Source organism: Vicia villosa, linkage group LG6 (genome assembly GCF_029867415.1).
Source record: "Vicia villosa cultivar HV-30 ecotype Madison, WI linkage group LG6, Vvil1.0, whole genome shotgun sequence".
NCBI lineage: Eukaryota > Viridiplantae > Streptophyta > Magnoliopsida > Fabales > Fabaceae > Vicia > Vicia villosa.
The window spans coordinates 36,096,982-36,118,280 of record NC_081185.1 but is presented as its reverse complement, the minus strand read 5'-3'; the positions used below and the strand labels follow the sequence as shown (position 1 = coordinate 36,118,280).

At 32.7% G+C, this 21,299-nt stretch overlaps 1 protein-coding gene, 1 non-coding gene and 1 pseudogene across 2 annotated transcripts; 2 read left to right on the top strand and 1 right to left on the bottom strand.

The window, feature by feature from the left end:
- Nucleotides 1-678: 678 nt before the first annotated feature.
- On the bottom strand, nucleotides 679-6,490 carry LOC131609107 (peptide deformylase 1B, chloroplastic/mitochondrial-like). The gene is made up of 7 exons (XM_058880763.1): nucleotides 6,254-6,490; nucleotides 6,032-6,170; nucleotides 4,636-4,828; nucleotides 2,913-3,023; nucleotides 1,677-1,739; nucleotides 1,133-1,247; nucleotides 679-1,011 (listed from the first exon to the last, which is right to left on the bottom strand). Exons 1-6 carry the CDS (start codon nucleotides 6,423-6,425, stop codon nucleotides 1,134-1,136), a joined length of 792 nt encoding a protein of 263 aa, XP_058736746.1. The 5' UTR covers nucleotides 6,426-6,490; the 3' UTR covers nucleotides 679-1,011; nucleotide 1,133.
- Nucleotides 6,491-12,380: 5,890 nt separating this feature from the next.
- Nucleotides 12,381-12,453, top strand: TRNAA-UGC (transfer RNA alanine (anticodon UGC)). The gene has a single exon. It is a non-coding gene; the product is annotated as a tRNA-Ala (tRNA).
- Nucleotides 12,454-16,925: 4,472 nt separating this feature from the next.
- LOC131611447 (aspartate--tRNA ligase 2, cytoplasmic-like) lies at nucleotides 16,926-21,056 on the top strand (annotated as a pseudogene).
- Nucleotides 21,057-21,299: the final 243 nt, after the last annotated feature.

The following is a 21,299-nucleotide window of genomic DNA, read 5'->3' as shown; positions in this document are numbered from 1 at the left end:
AAAATTAAAAGTAATGGGTTGTAGGCTATGTAAGCCCAAGACTTTCATTTCAAAGTTACTGAATATTTTGTACTATTATATAAATTTAATTTTTATTCATTAGAACAAACAGTATTTGAGAATAGTTTTTAGATTAATTTTTTTTTTATTTGATAAGAGTGATTAGAGAAGAAAGAAAGAAATTAAATCAAATAATATTTTGATTCAAAACATAACTCTTTATCATGTTTTTATAAATCTAAAAGAAATTTTGGTTTCACCTTAAAAGGCGTCTAAACTCTAAATCCTCGGTTTTCTAGTTTTTTTTACCGTTTTTTTAATTTAAATCTCAATTCTTCTACATACCCAATCTGGCCCGATTTTGTTTACTATGGATATTCCAACTTTGTCGATTTAATGAGAGCTAACACAACGGATAAAATGCTGGCGTGAAAAAAAATAAAAATATGAGCATAGAATTTGACAATGTGTCAAAAAAAGGTCACGCACGTATGTTTTAATATGTTATAAAGAGAAAAGGAATGATGCACTAATAATGTAAAATTAAGCAATGATAATCATGTATCTCGTCAAGTCTAATTAAAAAATTTAAATTACTTATATGACATGACATTACAGAATAATATATTTAATATTTTGTGCATCTCCATTAAACTCCACTATAAATAGATGTCAAAATAGTGTCCTATCTTGTTCCTTGCCCTCATTAAGCATAGAAATAGTTCTTCCATATTTCCTTAGTTCTCAAGTTATCACATCTTCCTAAAACCCACTATCAAAATCACATATCAACATTTCTTTTCTTTTCTTATATAGATGAATGAGACCTATAGAAGCAATTAGATAGTCCACCCATAGATGAATGAGACCTTTCAATTTTCTACATCTATATCTATCTTCCATATATGATACATATCCAATTATATGCAGCATTTGTGACAATCTATGGTTTTACTGAATGAACTCAGTCTAAAACTTGAAATTCTGGCATATTATGAACCTAACGTTGACCTGTAAAATAAGCAACAAGCAATTTTCAAATCGACACGATGAATAAGAATTGGTGCAAAAGAGAAAGGTGGCACATATAGTAAGTATTAGTGCAAAAGAGAAAGGTGAAACTTATCATTACGTTATCTTAAAGGTTGTGATTTCCCGAAACCAGTAGCAACCTTTCTTCTCCTGCGACTTTCTATCTTTTCAGGACTTGGGAATCCAGTCACTTCCTCATACTTCATTTCAAGGGCCTGTAATAATTTGACCAAATAGTATCAACGTTCTTTCCATAAGAACAGATTCCAGTGTGGTCCGTGTAAACAAGATATAGTTCATTTGCCCCCAACAGCATGCTTAATTTGTTGTATACATGGAAATTACAATGATAATAACCCCAAACTCACGCAATTAAGCCAACACTACTTCCTAAGATACATTAAACTTGATCTATCTGCTATACAACAAATATAAGCTACTTGAAAAGTGGCGTTGTCGGTAGAAATTAGAAAGGAAAATGCACGAAGAATATAAGTGATTTTTTTAAAACATGGCATATGTATGCCTAGCTAGTATATTATTAGCTGAATTAAGTGTTTTTCTAAATCGTCATGATGATTTTCTCATGTCAAGAGGAAGTAGCCAAGGGAAAGAATGACAAAAGAGGGTGTACTTTTTCTAACCTGTAACTGTGCTCGAATACTATCAAGAACTCCGTCTGTCATTCTCTCAAAGAAAAGGATTCCCTGCAGATACAACCATTATATATATTATATAAGCACATGGATAACCAACGTGTAGTGACATGAACATTAGTTTAAAAAGTTTGTCCATTAAGAAATTCTGCCTTGTCAAGAGAGTGGGAAGGTTGATGAATCGAGGGATTCTAACCCAATGATACCTGAGCTTGTATCCATAATAACATGTGTATGTTTATTGTAGATGAAGTGCCACACGTAAAAGTGTAGTACAAGTAGAAGGAGAAAATTTTCTTTTTCTTCATGTTTGGGCATCCCTATATGCCTTTAGTCTTATTTATATAAATAGTCTATAAGGTTGTGGGAATCAATCAGAATCAGGCGATCCTAATTAGGCATGGCAACAAAATCAGAAATCACCCAATCCCACCCGATCCCGCCCCAAAATTTAATGGAGAAAAACCGATTGATCTAGGAGGCTGTGCGGGGAAAACTCAAATTTAAAAAACGGGAGTGGAGGTGTTGATAACCAACCTGCACCCACCCAACCTACTAAAAGTTACTTTAGTTACCATTGTATTTATTAATTTTATCACATTTAATCTTATTAAAATAGCATGTCATTTTCATGATTTAATATTTAGGATTTTGATTTATTAAAATTTAAGTTCTATGATCAATTTATGTTGAATGATGTAATTCAATTTAATTATTAATTTTTTATGCTACAAAGAAATGAAATTTGAAGATTCGAAAACACGTAAACATGCTTTATTGTGATGAAAAAATTGCGGTTTTAAACCCGTCCCATTGGGGGCGGGGCAGTTGTTCAATAATCATCCCCGACCGGGTTTGGGGGCGGGGGCAAGGATGGGGTTGGTAATGCTTAAAAACGACCCTACCCCGCCCGTTGCCATACCTAATCCTAATATGATTCTAATTTATACCTTTTTGGGTAAGAAAACCCTTTGGATAGCTTGTGGTCAATTTGCGAGAGCAATTCTCTCTTTACAGGTTTCCTGAGAATCAAACTAACTGACTGGCTCTTAGATTCTTTTTATTTAAATCTCATCAATTCCCTCTTGACCATCGGGTGCTTATCAAAACACTTGGTATATGTAGATGAAACACCAAAAGTTCATAACAAAGTCATAACAAGTAGAAATGCTTTATTTTAGAACTCAAAAAACCTTTCTTTTTGCAAGTTCAAAAAAAACATACCAGGAGATGGTCAAATTCATGTTGGAATATTCGAGCTGGAAGGCCAGACAAACTGATTGAAAACCGTAAACCATTGACATCACGTGCATCAACCTTTACAGATTCTGGTCGCTGCACAACAATAATGTGATTTGTTTGAGTAAGGAGGATGAGACAAACAAATTAAAAGATCATCGCAGCATAGTCATGTAATTTAGGGCACGCAATGTTTCTTTAATTGCGTACAGTTTGAAATATCAACAAAGCAAAAAATATTGAACAATATATACAACAATAACTTTGGTATGGATAGCAAACAAAATGAAATAAATAACAAATTTGAGCACACACCAGTGCTAATTACAAAATAAATCCTTGAAGCTAGTCATGGTAAGCACTAAACTATAACCAATGGAACAATTCATTTAGAAAGGCATTCCAATAAAAAATTGCAAAATTACAGGAAGTATTTAATGAACTTAAAAGCATGGTTGTGCTAAATAACAGGTTCTTGTTGAATGCTATGTTCCACTTTTCTGTTTTCATTCTTGGGCTTGTAATTCCTAGAAAAGAGAGAAGTACATACTCACCAAAAGCCAAATGGTAGGAAGAAACGCAATGAATGTTGACAGATTCAACAGAAAGTATTAACTGAAAAAAAGACTGATTTGTATTGAAGATGAACTCTCATGATTAATCCTCTATAGAAGATGAACTAGAACAGTAAATAAATGATATTCCTTCAATGTGACACTCAGCCCTGCTAATTCCACTTCATACATACTCTTCATACTCATCACACCCTTCACGTAACACACACTCATTTCCTTTAACCTTACCTTCTTTTTCACACTCCAAAATCACAAGGTGCCATCTGTTTTTGTTTTGTTATTACTTCCCCTTTCCTTTTTAACAGTTTCCCTCTATACTCACTGCACTTTGTCGCGTGCCATTCATTAGTGCCTCCAACGAAATTTACCACAAACAAGTCAATACTTGCAGAGTTCAAATTGGTTGTCAGGATCAAGATCTTGCATAAAATCGTAATCAAGATCCGAAGATCTTATTCAATTAATTTTGTAAGATCGAGAAGGAATAACAAGATAGTAAAATATAAAATTGTAAAATCACACTATATATGTAAATGATACTCTCACAATGAGAGCACCACCCATTTGAGATGGAAAAAACCCCAGTACCCGTCCTTACTAATTCCACTTCACCTAAGCTTTTTTCTTAGCCATCAATTACAAGGTACCACCTGTCCGTTTAGCTATAATTTCCCTTCTCTTATAACTGCTTCCCTCTATACTCAATTACTCAATGTACTTCCTCATGTGCCTATCAGATATCTAGTAACTTAGAAGTAAGGATCTGTAATAAAAGATGGCAAATAGTTCAAACTTTTAGTTGCACCTTAATTTAAATTACGATTAATCTAAACACCGATAACTAAGCCTCGTTCGCATTATCAGGGAACTAAAAAATGAATTTCCATGCACCAAATGATCATTAAATTTTTATTTGGAAAGACAGAATGCATGAGTAAGGATAGCAAAAGAAGGTGCCGAGATTTTCATAGTTCAATGGTTGATATAGGTAGGAAGATTACTACAAAAATATAAATAGAATAGATGAAAAACCCTTCATACTAAGGTCAAAAGTGGCTATATCAATAAACTAGCCTCAAAGGAAAGCTAGGTTCAAAATAGCGTATTAAAAGAAAAAGGTTTCATTTTCATACCTTTACATCAGCATTAATGCCGGGGAAAGATAGACAACCCTCAGTAAATAGTGTTTGGTTCATTGAGTATTTCCTAACTTTTGGATTTATAAGAACTATTTCTTCTCCTTCACCATGTTCACCTACCGGGTTGAAAACCATAAGTTGAACATTAACCCCTACTTGGGGTGCCGACAGACCAATACCATCAGTTCTGCAAAAAAAAGTAAGTAAATACGTAAACTGGAAGGACTTGTCAAAAAGTAATATAGATATTATTTTCAATTTCATTCTAAATGTTGTAAAACACAGCAAATATCAAATTCTCTAAAATATGTTGTAAAACAATGTAGATATCAAATTCTCTAAAATATCCAAAAATATATTTGAAGTATTGTTCTAAATCAACTCTTTTTTTGTTATATAATTGTAATCGAAGTACTTTTTTTGCAAGACCACAAGGTGAAGCAACACACTTTGGGCGTAGGCCTATTCTGCAATTTAGTGACTGTGGGTTTTACATCATGCAGATTATGCTTTGTATTACCAAGCTATTTCAAGCAACTAAACAAGGTAGCCATTGCCTAATATCCATGAGCTAAAACAAGAACCAACACAATGTATTATCCTTTTCATCCCATGATTTTTAGTCAGAGACTTTGGACAAAAGTCCCAAAATAAAGTAGTGAACTCCTCAAATTTCAAAGTTCAAACACATTTGTTTTTGCTTACATTTCCACTCTTGTTTTGTTAAAAACATTTCTTGAAAATACTTTTATTATTAGAATAAGGGTGTGTTCATATAATCAACTTAATTAAGCGCTTATGCTTAAGCTAATTTTATAATCATAGAGAAAATATAGTTAAACTCTTTTCATATATAAGCTAAAGCTATTTTGATAAACTATATCAACCACTCTAAAAAATGCTTATGAATTATTAATAAGGCAATCCAAACGCATCCTAAGTGTGTATTTACAATATCTAAATCAATGCTTAAAATATCATACAAATATGAAAATATGTTAGAAAATATGAGAGTAGAAATATGGTATAGTAGCTGATGGAATGGAATGAAATTCATACCCTCAATAGCACAGATACATAGCACAGATACATGTGAAAAAAAGGTGTGTCTATGTCAGTGTCGGTGTTCCAAACCGACATTTGTGATTATGTTTAATTAATTTATTTATTTCAAATTATTATCAGGGTCGATGTGTCTGTGTTGGTAACGTGTTTTCAGTGTCCGTGATTCATAGTGCATACCACTCCATTCCGCTCCATCCAATTTTAAACTATCCAAACAATGGAATACCACTTCATTCCATTTCATACCGCTACGCTCCATCTGATTCCATCAATCTAAACAAAGCATAAATTGCAAAGAAAAAAACAGTTGAAAGAAAAGTCTTACTTGTACATTACATCGAACATTTCATGGACAAGTTTCTTTGTACTATCATCAAAGGTAGCAATGCGTTTATTCTTTGTCCTCAGTTTTGGGTCGGGATATTTCAATACTTGAAGAGGGGCCTCAAATTCAAAATCAGCAGCTTCGAAGTAAAACAAACTCAAATTCAAAATCAACAGGTGTAAAAACAAAGCAATAGAAGAATATGACGAAAGAAGTACTCACGAGAAGCTAATTCATGTTGAGAGGATGAAAAGCCCGCCTTAGTCCGGTGGATGGAGGAGAGAGGCGGGTTGAAGGAGGATGGTTGACGGAAGCAGACGGTTGGAACGGCAGCTAGTGCAGAAGCGGTAGGATGATGAAGTGGAAGAGGGTGAGCTGGGAGGAGGGAAGCCATGGCCACAAGTTGAGAACGGGTAATGTTTTAGCAAATAACTTTGTCCCCTATGTGTTAATTGGAAAACTTAGATAATTCAAAAAATAAAGGGAAAGTATATATTTTTTTCCCTTAACTTTGTCTCGATGGCCGTCGCTTAATTTTTAAAAAGTTCAAATTAATTCTTTAAGTGTTAAAAACGGAGCACGTAGATCCTTTTCGTCTAAAGGAAATGCTAGCGTCAAACTCTTAGACTATGTACAATGGTTACATTATTCAACACCTTACTTTTTCACTTTTTATCTTCCACATCATCTTCTCTCTCTTCCCCCTAATAATTCAACACCTATTCAATTTTTTTTCACTACAATGGTTTTGTTTAATAAAATTCAACACCCTACCCCACATCATATTCTTATTTTCTTTTAAAGTTTTGTTTTTATGATTATATATTAATATCTATTATCAATTAAAAGTGAATTTTTTTTTATGAGTCCAAATCAAATGAACCAAGTCTTTATTTATAGAGGAAAAAAATAATGAATTTTGATAAAAATAAAAATAAATAAAAAATTTATTTACTATGAAATAATTAATTTTAAATGATTAAAAAAAATAAAATCTAAATAATCACAACAACCAATAAAATTGTGTAAAGTGTTGCATGTGGCCCCACTTTTTTCTCATTCAACATGTTGAATCTTTTCAACACCAATTAATCCACATCACATTAAACACCTCATTCAACAAACCATTGTAGACATTCAACTATTGAATAATTTTTTCAACACCCCCATTGTAAATGGTCTTAGACACACTCCTCTAACACACTCCAATTATAATTAGTCATGTCATCCATCTATTTTAATATTTTTACCGGTAACTGATTATACAAGTTGGAAGGTACAATTTATTTTAGTTTTTAAAATTTATCTGCAACACTCTCAAAACAAAATAATAAAAAAACGAAAACAGTAATATTTCATCTCCATAGCTACACTACACGCCTCTACTTCATATCTATATCAAGTTATTAGCCACTACTGTTTAACAAATAAATAATGTCATTTTTATTTCTCTGTTCCAAGCACACTGTTAGTAAACTTCATATCTCCATTAAGATTTGTTCCAAGTTTTATTCTTCAATCTAAATTGCTTTTGACTACTGGGTTTCATTTCTTATAACTGACTTGGGTTCCAATTTTAATTTTTGATTTGGGTTCAATTTAGTTACGACAGATCTGGATCTGACTATTATCAACCACAATATCATTTTTACATCTCTTGAAAATGTTTTTGATGGACTTTAATTTTGGATTTTTTTAACTTTTTTTTCAATAACTTGGAATGTTGATTTTTGGAACTTGACCTTATTAGTGACGTGAGAGTCTTGGTAGAAGGTTGAAGTAATAAAGATCAAATGTGAAGAAGAAGATGAAAAGTTAAAGTTTAAATAAAAATAATAAAATAAATAATGGCATTTGTTAAGATGTAGGAGTAATCGGTATCAAGTGCAACATTAAATATAGTGGATGACGTGGATGATTATAATTGGAGTGTGTTAGAAGAGTGTGTTAAAATGTTTGACCTTAGCATTCCTCTTCCGTCTAAATATGTGATATATAAAATTTAATTTTTGTGACCAATATAGTGACAAAAAATTGGACACTAAATGAGAATTTTTGGATTTTAATATATTCTTCATCTTCTTCAAAATTTATTACCAAATTAAATTAAAAATATAATTAAAACAATTTTAGAAGAATTGTTCTTCTCCAGATCTTCAATCCTTTTATCTTTTTAGAAAAACCATTATCTCCACCTAACTCCTTTTCTTTTTCATTCCCATAATTTTTAAAGTTAAGTATTGATGCTTATGGGTATTTTTTCTATTAACAACAACAAATTTGAACAATACCCATTCATATGACAGTACCCATTCGTGAGGGTACTGACTCAAATCATTTACAATGGGTTTTGAAAAATTTTCTCACAATCTCCATGAAAGAGCCTTAAGAGTTTTAACTCAGGTCCATATTAACTCATACAACAACCCACTATATTCTTCAAACCCACAATATCAAATCTACAAAAAACGGGTGTTGAACGTTCTTGATGGTTGTGATGAACGAAATTGTTGTTGTTGTGGATCGTTGAACCGATTTGAGCTGATGATGATGTTACTGTTGTGATTCAGAATATACAGAAACGGGTGAGACCCTTCTGATTTTTACAGTTTTTTCTTTAATCTCTCTTCCTCTCACAAAACGATTTCTTAAGGTTTTTAAGAAGGAAAATGATGGTGATTTTGGGTTTTTATTGTGTTTGTGTTGTATGTGGTTTACTGAACATGAACTGTGTTCTTTTTTATTTCTTCTCATTGTTTCTGGAAAGTTTGTGTAGATGAGGATGATGATGATGAAATTTAGGGTTTTGGTTTTATGTTATGTGGCTGGGTTTTCTAAAATTTGTATTTGGGCTTTGCAATTGTTTGATTCTGATCTTGGGTTACGTGTTTATTTTCTTTCGCTGATTTCGAGGCCCCGGATTAGGGTTTGATGTGATTTGGATTTGGCAAAATTGGGGAAGAAGATGAAGATCATAAGTCAAAATCCAGAAAATACTTAAGTGACATATTTTTTCGTCGCTAAGCCACATGAAATTCCACGCCAGCACCACATGGTGTTATAAATTGACTTTGACTAACAGAATGGACAGAAAGGACTAATGTGGTCCAGTTTGCAGAGTTAAAGGATTAAAATGGTCTTTTTAAAAGTTAAGAAACCATAATGGACCCCGAGGCAAAGTTAAAGGACGAAAAAGGTTATTTTTCCAAAAATAAAAGACAATTTCTTTATCCAACCCCAACCTTCTTAGAAACCTGCGCGAAATTTCTAAAACGTCCCTATATTTCGAAAGTGCATCTCCGAAGCCATTAAAAAGGGTGATTTCAGAGATATATCTCCGAAATCATTTTTTTATTTAAAAAAAAGGTATTTTCGGAGATGCATTTCCGAAAAGGTGATTTTGGAGATTTCTTAATTGTTTCTCCTTCTTACCGGCAGGTCGAGGATGACCATGCCACTAATCTCCTATCGATATGCCAGCGGATATAGATTCTTGGACAGGATGCATTGGACAGAGGTATCATTGAGCAGGGCGGTCCAGAGACAGTTGCCATTGTGGAGATGATGGTTAGTGACGCAGCTGTTGCGGCGGCGATAGAGGAGGTCTTAGGGAGTTAGGGTTAGACATACTCAGTAGCAGTTGCCTATTTATGTTTTATTACTGACTTTTTGTATTCGGGTTGTATTATTATTTTGACACTAAGCACGATCCCGTACAACTATTTTTTGTATTTATAATATTATTATTTTATTCTAATTTACGTGTTTTATTTTGTCGATTCTATTATATTTTGTTGATTAACATAAAATATTATATTAACCATTGTTTTAAAAAAAAGAAAAACTCGGAGCATATTTCGGAGATGCATCTCCGAAATAATGAAAATGAGGAAATGGGTGTTTTAGGAGATGCATCTCCGAAAACACCCAAAAATACGTGTTTTCGGAGATACATCTCCAAATTCTGCAAAAATAGAAGAAAAAATTGACTTCAAAAATGCATCTCCAAAGTCAGGGATATTATGGGATTTCCAGTAGGGGTTCTCACTCAAGGGGTGGATAAAGCTTAAACTTAGTTGGGAGTTTGTTTCTTCATGTCTTGGGCTTGTTTGTTGTTACATTTTCATGTGCTCGATGTTCTTTTATAGGAGTCTCGTTAGGTTTTTTTAAAAGGTTTTTATCCTTTATCTCTAATCAAGATCATTTATTTATACTATTAAATGTCAGAGTTTGATTTGTTTTACGATACAAAGGTTCTTCCTTCATTTTATTATGAAATCAGGTGTATTGTAGAACAAGTCTATGCATTTCCTATGTTATAGAACCTTCTGCTCAATAGAAATCTTTATGACGTAATTGGCATGACATTTTCCTTATCAATAAATATGCCTCTCGAGCATATACGATTATTCTATTGTGGGGTCGAGATTAAGATAAGTCAGTCCTGACCTAGAACCATAGCTGAGTAAGGAAATAGGCCGATTTCACCCCTACCTCGGAACACGTGGGAACAATTTTCCCTAAAGCCCGACCTAATAAAGTCGGGTCTGGGCTTGCCGCTCCTTGCAGTTAGGGTTATTAAAATATTATAATGGAGTTTCCTCCATCTCCCCTCTATTTTCTCCATTTACTTTTAAGGTACCCTTAATCATTGTAGTTAATGGTATGACTCCTAAATCTCTATATCTTCAATCGTATGTCTATATCAGTCTAAGGTTAGTAGCATGATGGGTTATCCATAGGTCCCTCAAGATGGGTTCCATAGGAACTATATTTGCTATTATGACCCTAACAATGCCATTTGCCACATGTTCCTCACTTCTAGTTGATGTTCAATTTTTCATTACTTTATACTTTCAATGTTTGAGTTTTCTCCTCCTATAAATATAAATTTTTCAAATGGCTAAGTATTTCTTTCCTATTCATTGTCATTCATCTATTTATTACGACCACTTCAAGCCTCTCTTACCATCTTCCAAAACCATATTCAAAGTATTTATAGCTTTCTTCTACTTTGATTAGTAATTACTTCGTTCCTTTATTATTTTTATTTCTTTGCCTTTATCCTTCATAGTGGTGTGGTAGTTTTCTAGGAGGGTGGTGATTGTGTGAGGTTGTTATATTCGCATCTCACTATCCTTTTGTGTATCTAGGTGCAATAGTTCAAGCTATCTGATACACACTTAGCATTATTCTAAATGTGGAGGTGTGCACCTCCTTCCCTTGTAAATGATATCTACTTAGGATGATAGTTTTGATAGGGTAAAAAAACTATGATGTTTTTTATTGAAGTAGGGGATCTACTAGTGCTTGGATGATTATTATCTTTTCTTTTAGTGATATAACATGTTAAAATTTCCCTCATCCAACTTTTCTCATGTTCGATGTGGTTTTTAGGAAAATGGTTTTCTTCTTGCCCATTCACTCTTTTTGAGCGAGAGGTTCTTTGATATTTGGTCTTAGCGCCTTTGCAGTTGCATCCTAACTGTTGAACGTTTCTACAAGCTTTCTAATCTACATGTCGGTATCTGGACTGAGATGTTTCTGTTAAGGTATTTTTTCATATCTTCGTGGTTGGTTGTGAAGGTTCTTTTCCCCTTTTTGGCTTGTTTTATTTTAAATAGACTTTTAGATTGTTTGATGTGTTTATTGAATCTTTAAAGAATTTCAAATTCCTCTACGGGGTGATCGAGCAAGTTATGGTTGAAGTCTGCTGCAATATATGCTTTATCAATTAATTGTTAATTTTGAACCTTAAAATACTTTTTTTATTGTTTTCCGTAAACTAGTGATCAAAACTATTGGACACTTCTTTATATTAAGATGGAAAAATAATATGAAAAAGAATAAAAGCATGATAAAAAAATCTTGCAAAAACAAAAAGAAATAAAAGAATGATAGTAAGATAAAGAAAATTGAAACGTGAACCTCATTAAAATAATAAAATATTTAAATTGTCTTGTCTAAGTTCATAGAGAGAGTTTGACAAAAAAAATTAAAACTTCCATTATTATTATTATTATTATTATTACTACTATTATTATTATTACTATTATTATTATTATTACTATTATTATTATTATTATTATTATTATTATTATTATCCCAAACATGCAGCCATGTTCCCCGTTACAATCCATAAAGTGCATTTCATATTCACTTGTATTATTATAAGAGATGTAGTGGAGATTATGATTTGCCGTCAAACATATAGTAGAATTAAAGATGAGAGAATTCAAGCTTCCCAAAATAGTGTGATACATGTGAATTTTGTCTTTATTCATAAAGAGATGCTTTCTAGAATAATTGGTCGATTTTATCTTTTATTAATTTAATTAATTAATATAAAGGGGATGTAGCTCAAATGGTAGAGCGCTCGCTTTGCATGCGAGAGGTACAGGGTTCGATCCCCTGCATCTCCAATGTTGCATATTTTTCTTTTTCTGTTGTTGTTTATAATAACCCTTCATATTTATTTTGAAATTTTTCCGTGTTGTTTTTTTTTTTAATTTTAAATTTCAATAATTTTTTTTCATATTTTATTGTATTCGTCGACATTATTGCTTCTAAATGTTGTCTCTTTCTTTTTCTTTTTCTTTTCCTGGGTTCTGTCTATGACCCTTCATATTTATTTTAAATTTTTTTATAATATTTGTATTGTTTTTTTATAAAAAAATTCAATAATGTTCTTTTTTCTTGTATTCGTCAATATTTTATGGAAACGTTTTTGTTCTTGATATTTAACTTGTGTAAATATTTTTTATTTTTTCTAAGACACAAAAATTAAAGTGTCTGATAGTCTCATGACATATAACATGGACATAGAACTCAAATTGTAAAGCGCTTACTTTGCATGTGAAGGTACATGGTTAGATCCTTACAACTCAATATGTATTTCTATTTTTTTATTTTTTCTATTTATTTTATTTTATTTTATTTTATTTTTTGGATTTGGTTTTTGTCCCCCCCTAAATATATTTTCTTTTGAGATGTTTTTATAACATTTATGTTGCTTCTAAAATAAATTTCAAAAGTGATATCAACTTGAATTCGCACCTTACAGAGGCGGAAATGAGAACAAAGTTTTCTCGAAGATACTTCAAGGACGATAATAGGGAACATATTCCCTGCATAGTCTTCACCTTGTCTTTATAACCATAAAATCTTGAATAATATATATTTGTAAATTTATATGTATTTTTTATCATATAATTTTTCTTATAAGAATATTAAAACATATATGTAATGTTAGTACAAGAAAGAGATATAAATGATTATTTTAAATTTTTAAAAGCTTGAAATATTTGGTGGTCAAGAATTTCATAAGCATGGATTATGGTCAAGAAAATAAACTTTTGATTAAAAATAATAAATTCACATTTTTTGATTTATTTGCTAATTTAGGTCTAGTATTAGATTTTTTTACTACATTTCATACAAAATTTATTTTCATGTAAAAAATGTGAGAAAAAATGCATATTAAGGTCATAAATCAAACATATGAAAGTCTTAGGATGAATTCATTAATGTTCGTATTAAATAGAGTCAGAAAAGTCAGGAAATTGGAAAGGATCGTAAATAACTACAATCAAGACGTGTTGGAAAAACAAGTAAGTTACTTGGTGCGTGAAAATATGAAGAGTTTCATAGGTTAAAGCAGAAACCAGCATTCCATGAGGAAACACGATCCTCTTTTGTTCAGAAACACGATAGAGTTGCCTTTTCAACTTCCAAAAAAATTTCTTTAAAGCAGCATTATGTAGCAGACTCATCATAATTACTCATGATGACTCCTCCACTATAAAAATGCTTTCAAAACTTATGTGTAGACACCATTCTAGAACTCTTCTCACTAGAATTTTTATTTATTTCTTAATTTAATAGCTTTCTTAAAGTCTTAGTATATCTTTAGTTTAAGTTTCACTTTTCATTGTTAAATTTTTCGCAATTTTGCAATATTTCCATATAGTCATGTTTATCCAATATTTTATTTATTCTCTTTATTTACTTGCTTATCTTTATTTGCATTTCTTTATAGGCCTTCCTTTATTCTTAGTGTTTACTTTAATCGTGTCTTTTAAATAACTTGTTGTTATAGTTGTTACGAAGTTATAGTATTTTGCCATCTTGGGATAAAGGGACTCCAATAAAAGGTCTTATATAGAGTCTTCCGATAAGACAAAAAAAAAGCTTTTAACTTTTCAGCTCACCTTAATGAAAAAACTTTGTTTAGTAACTGTCTTTTAACTTTTAGTTTGTAGCTTTTTTAATAGCTTGTACCTTTTTTCTCAAAAGCTATTTGTAGTAACTTTTTACTTGTGACTTTTTCTTTCATTTATACCCTTACTGTTTTAACAAAAACTTATTCTTACCCTTATATATATTCACATCAATTTAAAAGATGAAATATGATGCAATGTTTAATAATTTTGAATAACATATAAATTATATAATAAATTTTTTAATTGTGTTGATAATTCTCAAGTTAGTGAAACGTCGAACGAGAATCAACGAGATCAACTAAGATAAAGAAAATTCAGAATATCATTGCAGTTTTATTTTAGAATATTTGACAATAAACTTATTATTATTATTATTAGTTTAGATTAAAATAATTAAATTCAAAATTACAATGATATTATTTCACATGCCTCGTTAAATTTCATTATAAAATTTATAAACAAATTTAATATATTTTAATGCTATCTTCAATTTTTCATATATATTAAAATTATTTTTCATGTTTTTATTAATACATTTAATTTTACTAAATAAAAATTAATTTAATAATATAAAATAATAAGATAATGAAGCTATCAATTTCTTAATTAAGAATGTTCTTTCATGTCATTTTAATTTATCAATTATCAGTCATCAGCTATAAACTAATAGTCATCAGCTATCACTAGAATCGGCCTTGGGCCAGAGCAACCAAGCCCACGGTCTAGGACCTCAAAAAATTGGAGGCTTTAAAATCGATTAAAAAATTAATATATAACGAGTAATAAAAACTATGTTTGCTGAAAATTTCACATATTAATGTGCTAGTGTAGCGGTAAGAGGTGTGACTATGTAAAATGATGTTGTGGGTTCCTGGATAAGCAATTTTTACAATTTCATATTTTTTTTTACTACAACATATAACTATGTATTAATATTAAAAAAATTGCATAACATATAAATTAAAACTTCTTTCAGTATTTTTTTTTTTGATAAATGAGAGGGCTAAAAAGCCTTTTGTTAGGATTGAATGGTCTTTCATGTCGTTGCCTGGTCTTTCATGTCGTTTCTTAAGATTGAATGGTAGGTGTTCATACTGTCCATGTGCATTTCAACCTTCTGATAGCCTTGTTCAAAAGCTAGCTTTAAACCTTCATAAACTCCATGGAGCTCTTCTAGATATACTCTGCACTGTCCTATGCGTTTTGAGTAACCACCACACCAGCAACCATGCGAGTCTCTTATGATTCCACTACAGCCTGCTTTTCCTTGTCCTCTGACTGTGCCATCAGTATTGATTCGAATCCAATCCTGTCTAGGAGCGCGCCAACAAATGTTTTAAATAAGGGACTGTCTATGATGCAATTTCTTTATCAGGTGGAAGCTGTGTTGGTAATCTGAGTAGATCCTCTAATTATCTGCAATGAGATTGCTTGGCATGACAAAACTTGCGTTATGTTTCTGCTGATTTCCCCAGTGCCAAAGCGAGTGGCAAGTGGTGGCCCAGAGATCCTTCTAGTTGGCATCTAGAACGTTCAGGTTAAGGTCGATCCACACCTGCAAATGACAGCTAAAAAAAGATCAATGTTAGTCGGAGGCGACAAAGTGATCCAAGCCTACTTTGCTATTGTGCAGTCCCTGAGAACATGGACAATGGACTCCTCATGATCAATGCAGGCTTTATAGTTTTGTTGTCCTAATCCTTTCTTTGTCGGCCAATCATGTGTGATAAGACTCTTGTGCCCTGCCTTCCAAATAAACGAGTGAATTCTTTCGGGCACTGATAACTTCCAAATTAACTTCCAAGTGTCAAAGATGGTCTGATCACTAATACTAAGATTTATTATACGGTACACACTAGCCACATTGAAATTCCCAAATTTGTTTCCTTTCCAGATGCAGCTGTCCTTGCCCTTGTCACTACTAGGAGGATCTAAGGTTGTAATTTCCTTCAGGATAGTGTCTGCAAGAAAGTTCTGTATGTTGTTGATATCCCACATGCCCCTGTCATCAATAAGGTCACTCACTTTCAAGTTTCGAAAGTCTTCTGTTGTAGTAGCTCTCTCGTGCTCCAAAGTGAGATATGGCCTATTCCAACAATCAGTCCATACATTAATGCTTTCTCCATCTCATATATTCCAATAAACCATCTCATTCGTTTTTGGCCAAAGCTTAACAATATTCTTCCGCTCGAGTCTTAAGGCTTTGATGTGACCGCATTGAAGTTATTGTGGCTTCTATCATATTTTCCTTTTAAGACCTGACACCAGAGCGGATTCTCACCGCTTTTGAGTTTCCATCCTAATTTGAAAAGGCAAGCTTTGTTCATATCAATCAACTCCCTCATCCCTAACCCCCATGTGTTTGGGCTTAGTGGTGTTATCCCAATTGACAATGCGAGCATTGCGCTTTTCTTCCGAATCACCCCCACAAGAAATTTCTTTGAATTTTCTAGAATTCCTCAATTTTTTTATGACAACTTTATTATTTTTTATTAATATGCTGACTCAACATTCTTTATTTTTCACGTGTTTTATTTTATTTATTATTTTGGTTTTAAAAAGACTAAACCATCTCTCTGAATATGAATATGAGCAAGGGGTGATGAGAAATTGTCAAAAAGACTAAACCATCTCTAAAACATAAACAACAGGTGCGTAGCGTAGGATTTCCTTATTATTCTTCTCATTTTCAATTTGATTTTCCTCTTTATGGTCACAATTTTGTTTTTTTGTTCATTGATTTCGCCCATTCTCATTCTTCATATAATGTCTTCCATATTTATTATTTTGATTTTTCGGTTTCATGCTTTGTGAGTTTTAAAATTTAAATTTTTTTCGTTTTTCTCATGGTCCGTTTCAGGCAAAAACATGTCTTCAGAATCTCAAGAACCACCGCTCTCAGAGGAAGCGCAAAGCAAAAAGGCCACTAAGAAGGAAGCCGCAAAGCAGGAGAAGCTCCGCCGCAAACAAGAACTTGCCTCCGCCACCTCCGCCGCATCAAGTCTCTCAGTTGAAGATGACCCCCTTGCCGTCAATTACGGCTTCGTCCCGCTCATTGAGATCCAATCAAAGACCTCCGTTGATGTCAACGAATGGACTCGAGTTGAGGCTCTCGATGATTCAATAGCGAACAAACCTGTCAAAATCCGGGGGAGGGCACAAACCATTCGACCAGTGGGGAAGAAGATGGCGTTCTTGGTCATCAGAGAAAACGGTTTCACTGTACAGTGTTTGGTTCAGGCATAACCTGATTTAGTGAGTCCGCAGATGGTGAAATTTGTGGCCGCGCTCAGCCGTGAGTCTATTGTCGATGTCGAAGGTTTGGTTTCCATTCCAGCAGCTGCTATTAAAGGTGCCACACAACAGGTTGGTTGTGTTCTTTTGTTTCTTAGGTTTTATGATTTTGTGGTGTTTTGAATTTAGGGTTTATGAATTTTGATTGTTTAGGTTTCTTATTATGATTGTCTTTTGTGTGGTTTTGTTCTCTATAGGTTGAAATTCAAGTGAGCAAACTGTACTGTGTGAGTAAGGCCATTCCTACTCTGCCGATTAATCTCGAGGATGCTGCCCGAAGTGAAGTTGAAATCAAGAAGGCCATTCAGGTATATACATTTATTTATTACTGACTAGCAATGTTTTAATTGAAGTTGCAGCAGAAACTTTAATCACGACCAGGTTGTGGTTTCTCAGTTGCAATTACTTTATTGCGTATCACAATTTAAAAGCTTACTGATTGGTTAAAGATGTATGTTTGTTGTTTGTTTAATATAGTGAAACTTTTCTCCTTTTATATGTAGTGGTGTAAGAACAAAACTAACCAATGACCCTGTGAACCCGAAGATCCAAATCAATTAAGAGGTTCGATTTTTTCCTTCATGCTAGTTCCAAACCGAACCTAACCAATCAAACCCCACCTCTATTGGTTTACTTATTAGTTTCATGTCATTCAAAAAACCATCACCGAGACCCAAACCAAATTGTTCATTTTGTTACTATTTCTTTTATATCTCACCATATTATGAATGTTATGTTAAAATATATGTCGTGGGTATGTCTTTTAAATTGTTATGCATTATTTTTCTCATTTAGCTTATGTACTGGTTTTAATAATATAGGAAATCTATAATGTTTGAAACAAAGTTCAGTTTTTGAAAGAACTTTTAAAGTTTCTTAAATTTTTAAAAGTAATAAACCTGATTGAACCAAATCAGACCAACCCGTTCTTCATCGATTTGGTTTGGTTCAGATTTCGTGAGAAAAGATTGCATAAACAGAACCAAATCGACTATTTTTTATTGGTTCAATTTTTCTCCTCAAAATCAAACCCGTTACACCTCTATTGATATGAATGTTGATGGGGATTTTTTACTTGGTGCAGGCTGGTGAACAACCTGTTCGTGTGAATCAGGATACACGATTGAACTCTAGAGTACTTGACCTATGAACACCAGCTAATCAAGGAATTTTCCGCATTCAGTTGCAAGTTGGAAATGTAAAGCCTGTTATTTCTGATGTTATTCTGACAAGTTTTTTGTCTTTTGTTTCTTTGAATCATAGTTGTTACTTTTAATTTTTTTTTGGAATAAATGGCTTCTGAGGAACTAAGCTGAATGATCTGGTTATCTCACAATTACGATGTTGGGCAGGCGTTCAGACAATTTTTATTAGCTGAAAGCTTTGTTGAAATCCACACTCCAAAGTTGATTGCCGGATCTAGTGAAGGTGGAGCTGCTGTCTTTAGACTGGACTACAAAGGGCAACCTGCATGCTTGGCTCAGTCACCTCAGCTTCACAAGCAAATGTCAATATGTGCTGACTTTGGCCGTGTTTTTGAGATTGGTCCTGTGTTTAGAGCAGAAGATTCCTTTACTCACAGACATCTGTGCGAGTTTACAGGGCTTGATGTTGAAATGGAGATTAAGAAGCATTATTTTGAGGTACATTTGACAGATTGGATGTTTTGGGTATTAGCATATGAAATTATTGAGTGACAGAACTTGGTTTACTGATGATTTGAGATTTTGGCAGGTTATGGATGTAGTTGACAGATTATTCGTCGCTATGTTTGACAGTTTGAACACAAATTGTAAGAAGGATCTTGAAGCTGTGGCAAATCAGTATCCATTTGAACCTTTAAAGGTGATTATTTTGTATCATTTTGGTTGTCTTATACATGGGATTTGTTATTTATCACACTATCAGTTTCATTTTGTTCAAATGATTTGTTATGTAGTGAGTAGATGAGGCTTTTGTTGTGTAATGTATTACTCCCTCCATCCAACAACGAATGACCCAGATGACCATTTCACACATAAAAAAAAAGTGTAAAAGTGAAAAAGAGATTTTTATTTACCTCAGTATCCACTATCATTTTAGGCTTTTTTTGGTGCAAATGGGTATCTCATTGAGTCATTGTATGGAGGGAGTAGTATTATGTGCAAATAAATGCATTTTTACATTTTATGATCTGACTATAGCCTTGTAAATGTGCAGTATCTTAGAAAAACTCTGCGGCTTACATATGAAGAAGGTATTCAGATGCTCAAGGTAAGCTTAAATGTTTCTCAACTAATTAACTTGCATGCTGTAGATAAACAAACAAATGTGACAGGATGATCGTGGCAATACTTGAACCTTTAGAATATTTCGTAACATTGAGATAGAGAGAGTTGGAAGGTGTGATTGAGAGATGACGCTCAGATGTATTCCTAGCTATTTCATTTTCCTGTTGAGACATTAACCTAAAGACTCAAAAGAAGAACTTAACCTAATGTAACTATGATTGATAGGATGGTAGAAATTTACGGTTATGTTGTGCAGCTAGTAATGATTTTGCTTTGCAGGAAGTTGGAGTAGAAATTGAACCTTTTGGTGACTTAAATACTGAAGCAGAAAGGAAACTAGGTCAACTAGTTTTGGAAAAGTAATTCCCTTTTCACATCTTTTACAACTTAAGATTTTGTCTCTGTTTTTAAGGATATTGTTTAAAATTGTTTGTGGACTGTAATTCTATATATAGGTATGGAACAGAGTTCTATATCCTTCACCGGTATCCTTTGGCTATAAGGCCATTTTATACAATGCCTGACATGACAATTCAAATTACAGCAACTCGTTTGATGTCTTTATTCGTGGTAAGTAGAAACTAAGTTATTTTATCATGTCTCATTTAACCTTATTTGTACTTCCATAAAAGCTTGAGCTATCGATCTCCAAATGTGTGAATAGCAGCTTGTGCTTTTGATAATTTTTGCTTGATTTGAACTTCTGAGTATTCCTTTCCTCTCAGGTGAGGAGATAATTTCAGGAGCTCAGCGTGTTCACGTGCCAGAATTTCTGGAACAACGAGCTCAGGCTTGCGGTATTGATGTCAAAACAATATCTTCTTACATTGATTCTTTCAGGTATTATTTTTTACCTCTTCCTCTTGTTTTCAATTTTGAGTGTAAGAAATTGTGTTTCGGAAAGCTAAATGATTCATCATTTCCAGATATGGCGCACCACCACATGGCGGCTTTGGAGTAGGATTGGAGCGTGTAGTAATGCTCTTCTGTGACCTGAATAACATCCGTAAAACATCGCTTTATCCACGCGACCCACTCAGGATTGCACCATGATGATATTATTAGTGTTTGCTTATGAGTTGAAATGGTTATTTATATTAAAGGTTAATTATTAAGAAATGGTTATTTATAAATATAAAAGTGCATGCGGGCAAATGATTTTATAAACTTATTTACCATCATTGTTCAAAACATGTGTTATCTTTGTGAAATTTCTCCATTAGCAGATGATAATTTTTTGGAAAATCATTCATTTATCGAAATTGTTATTTTAAATGAAACCATGAAGTTGATTTCACTATTTCTTCAACAAAAGAATCTATTTATAAACTTGATGATGATTCTTTTAGGATTCTTAAAATCATCTTTTCACCTTTCAACATTTGAATTAATTTGTTGAGTTTTTAAGGACTTCTTTTTTCCTAGATTCTTTTTCTTCTGAAAATCACAACCATTTTCATCTTTTAATTTTAGGATTAGATC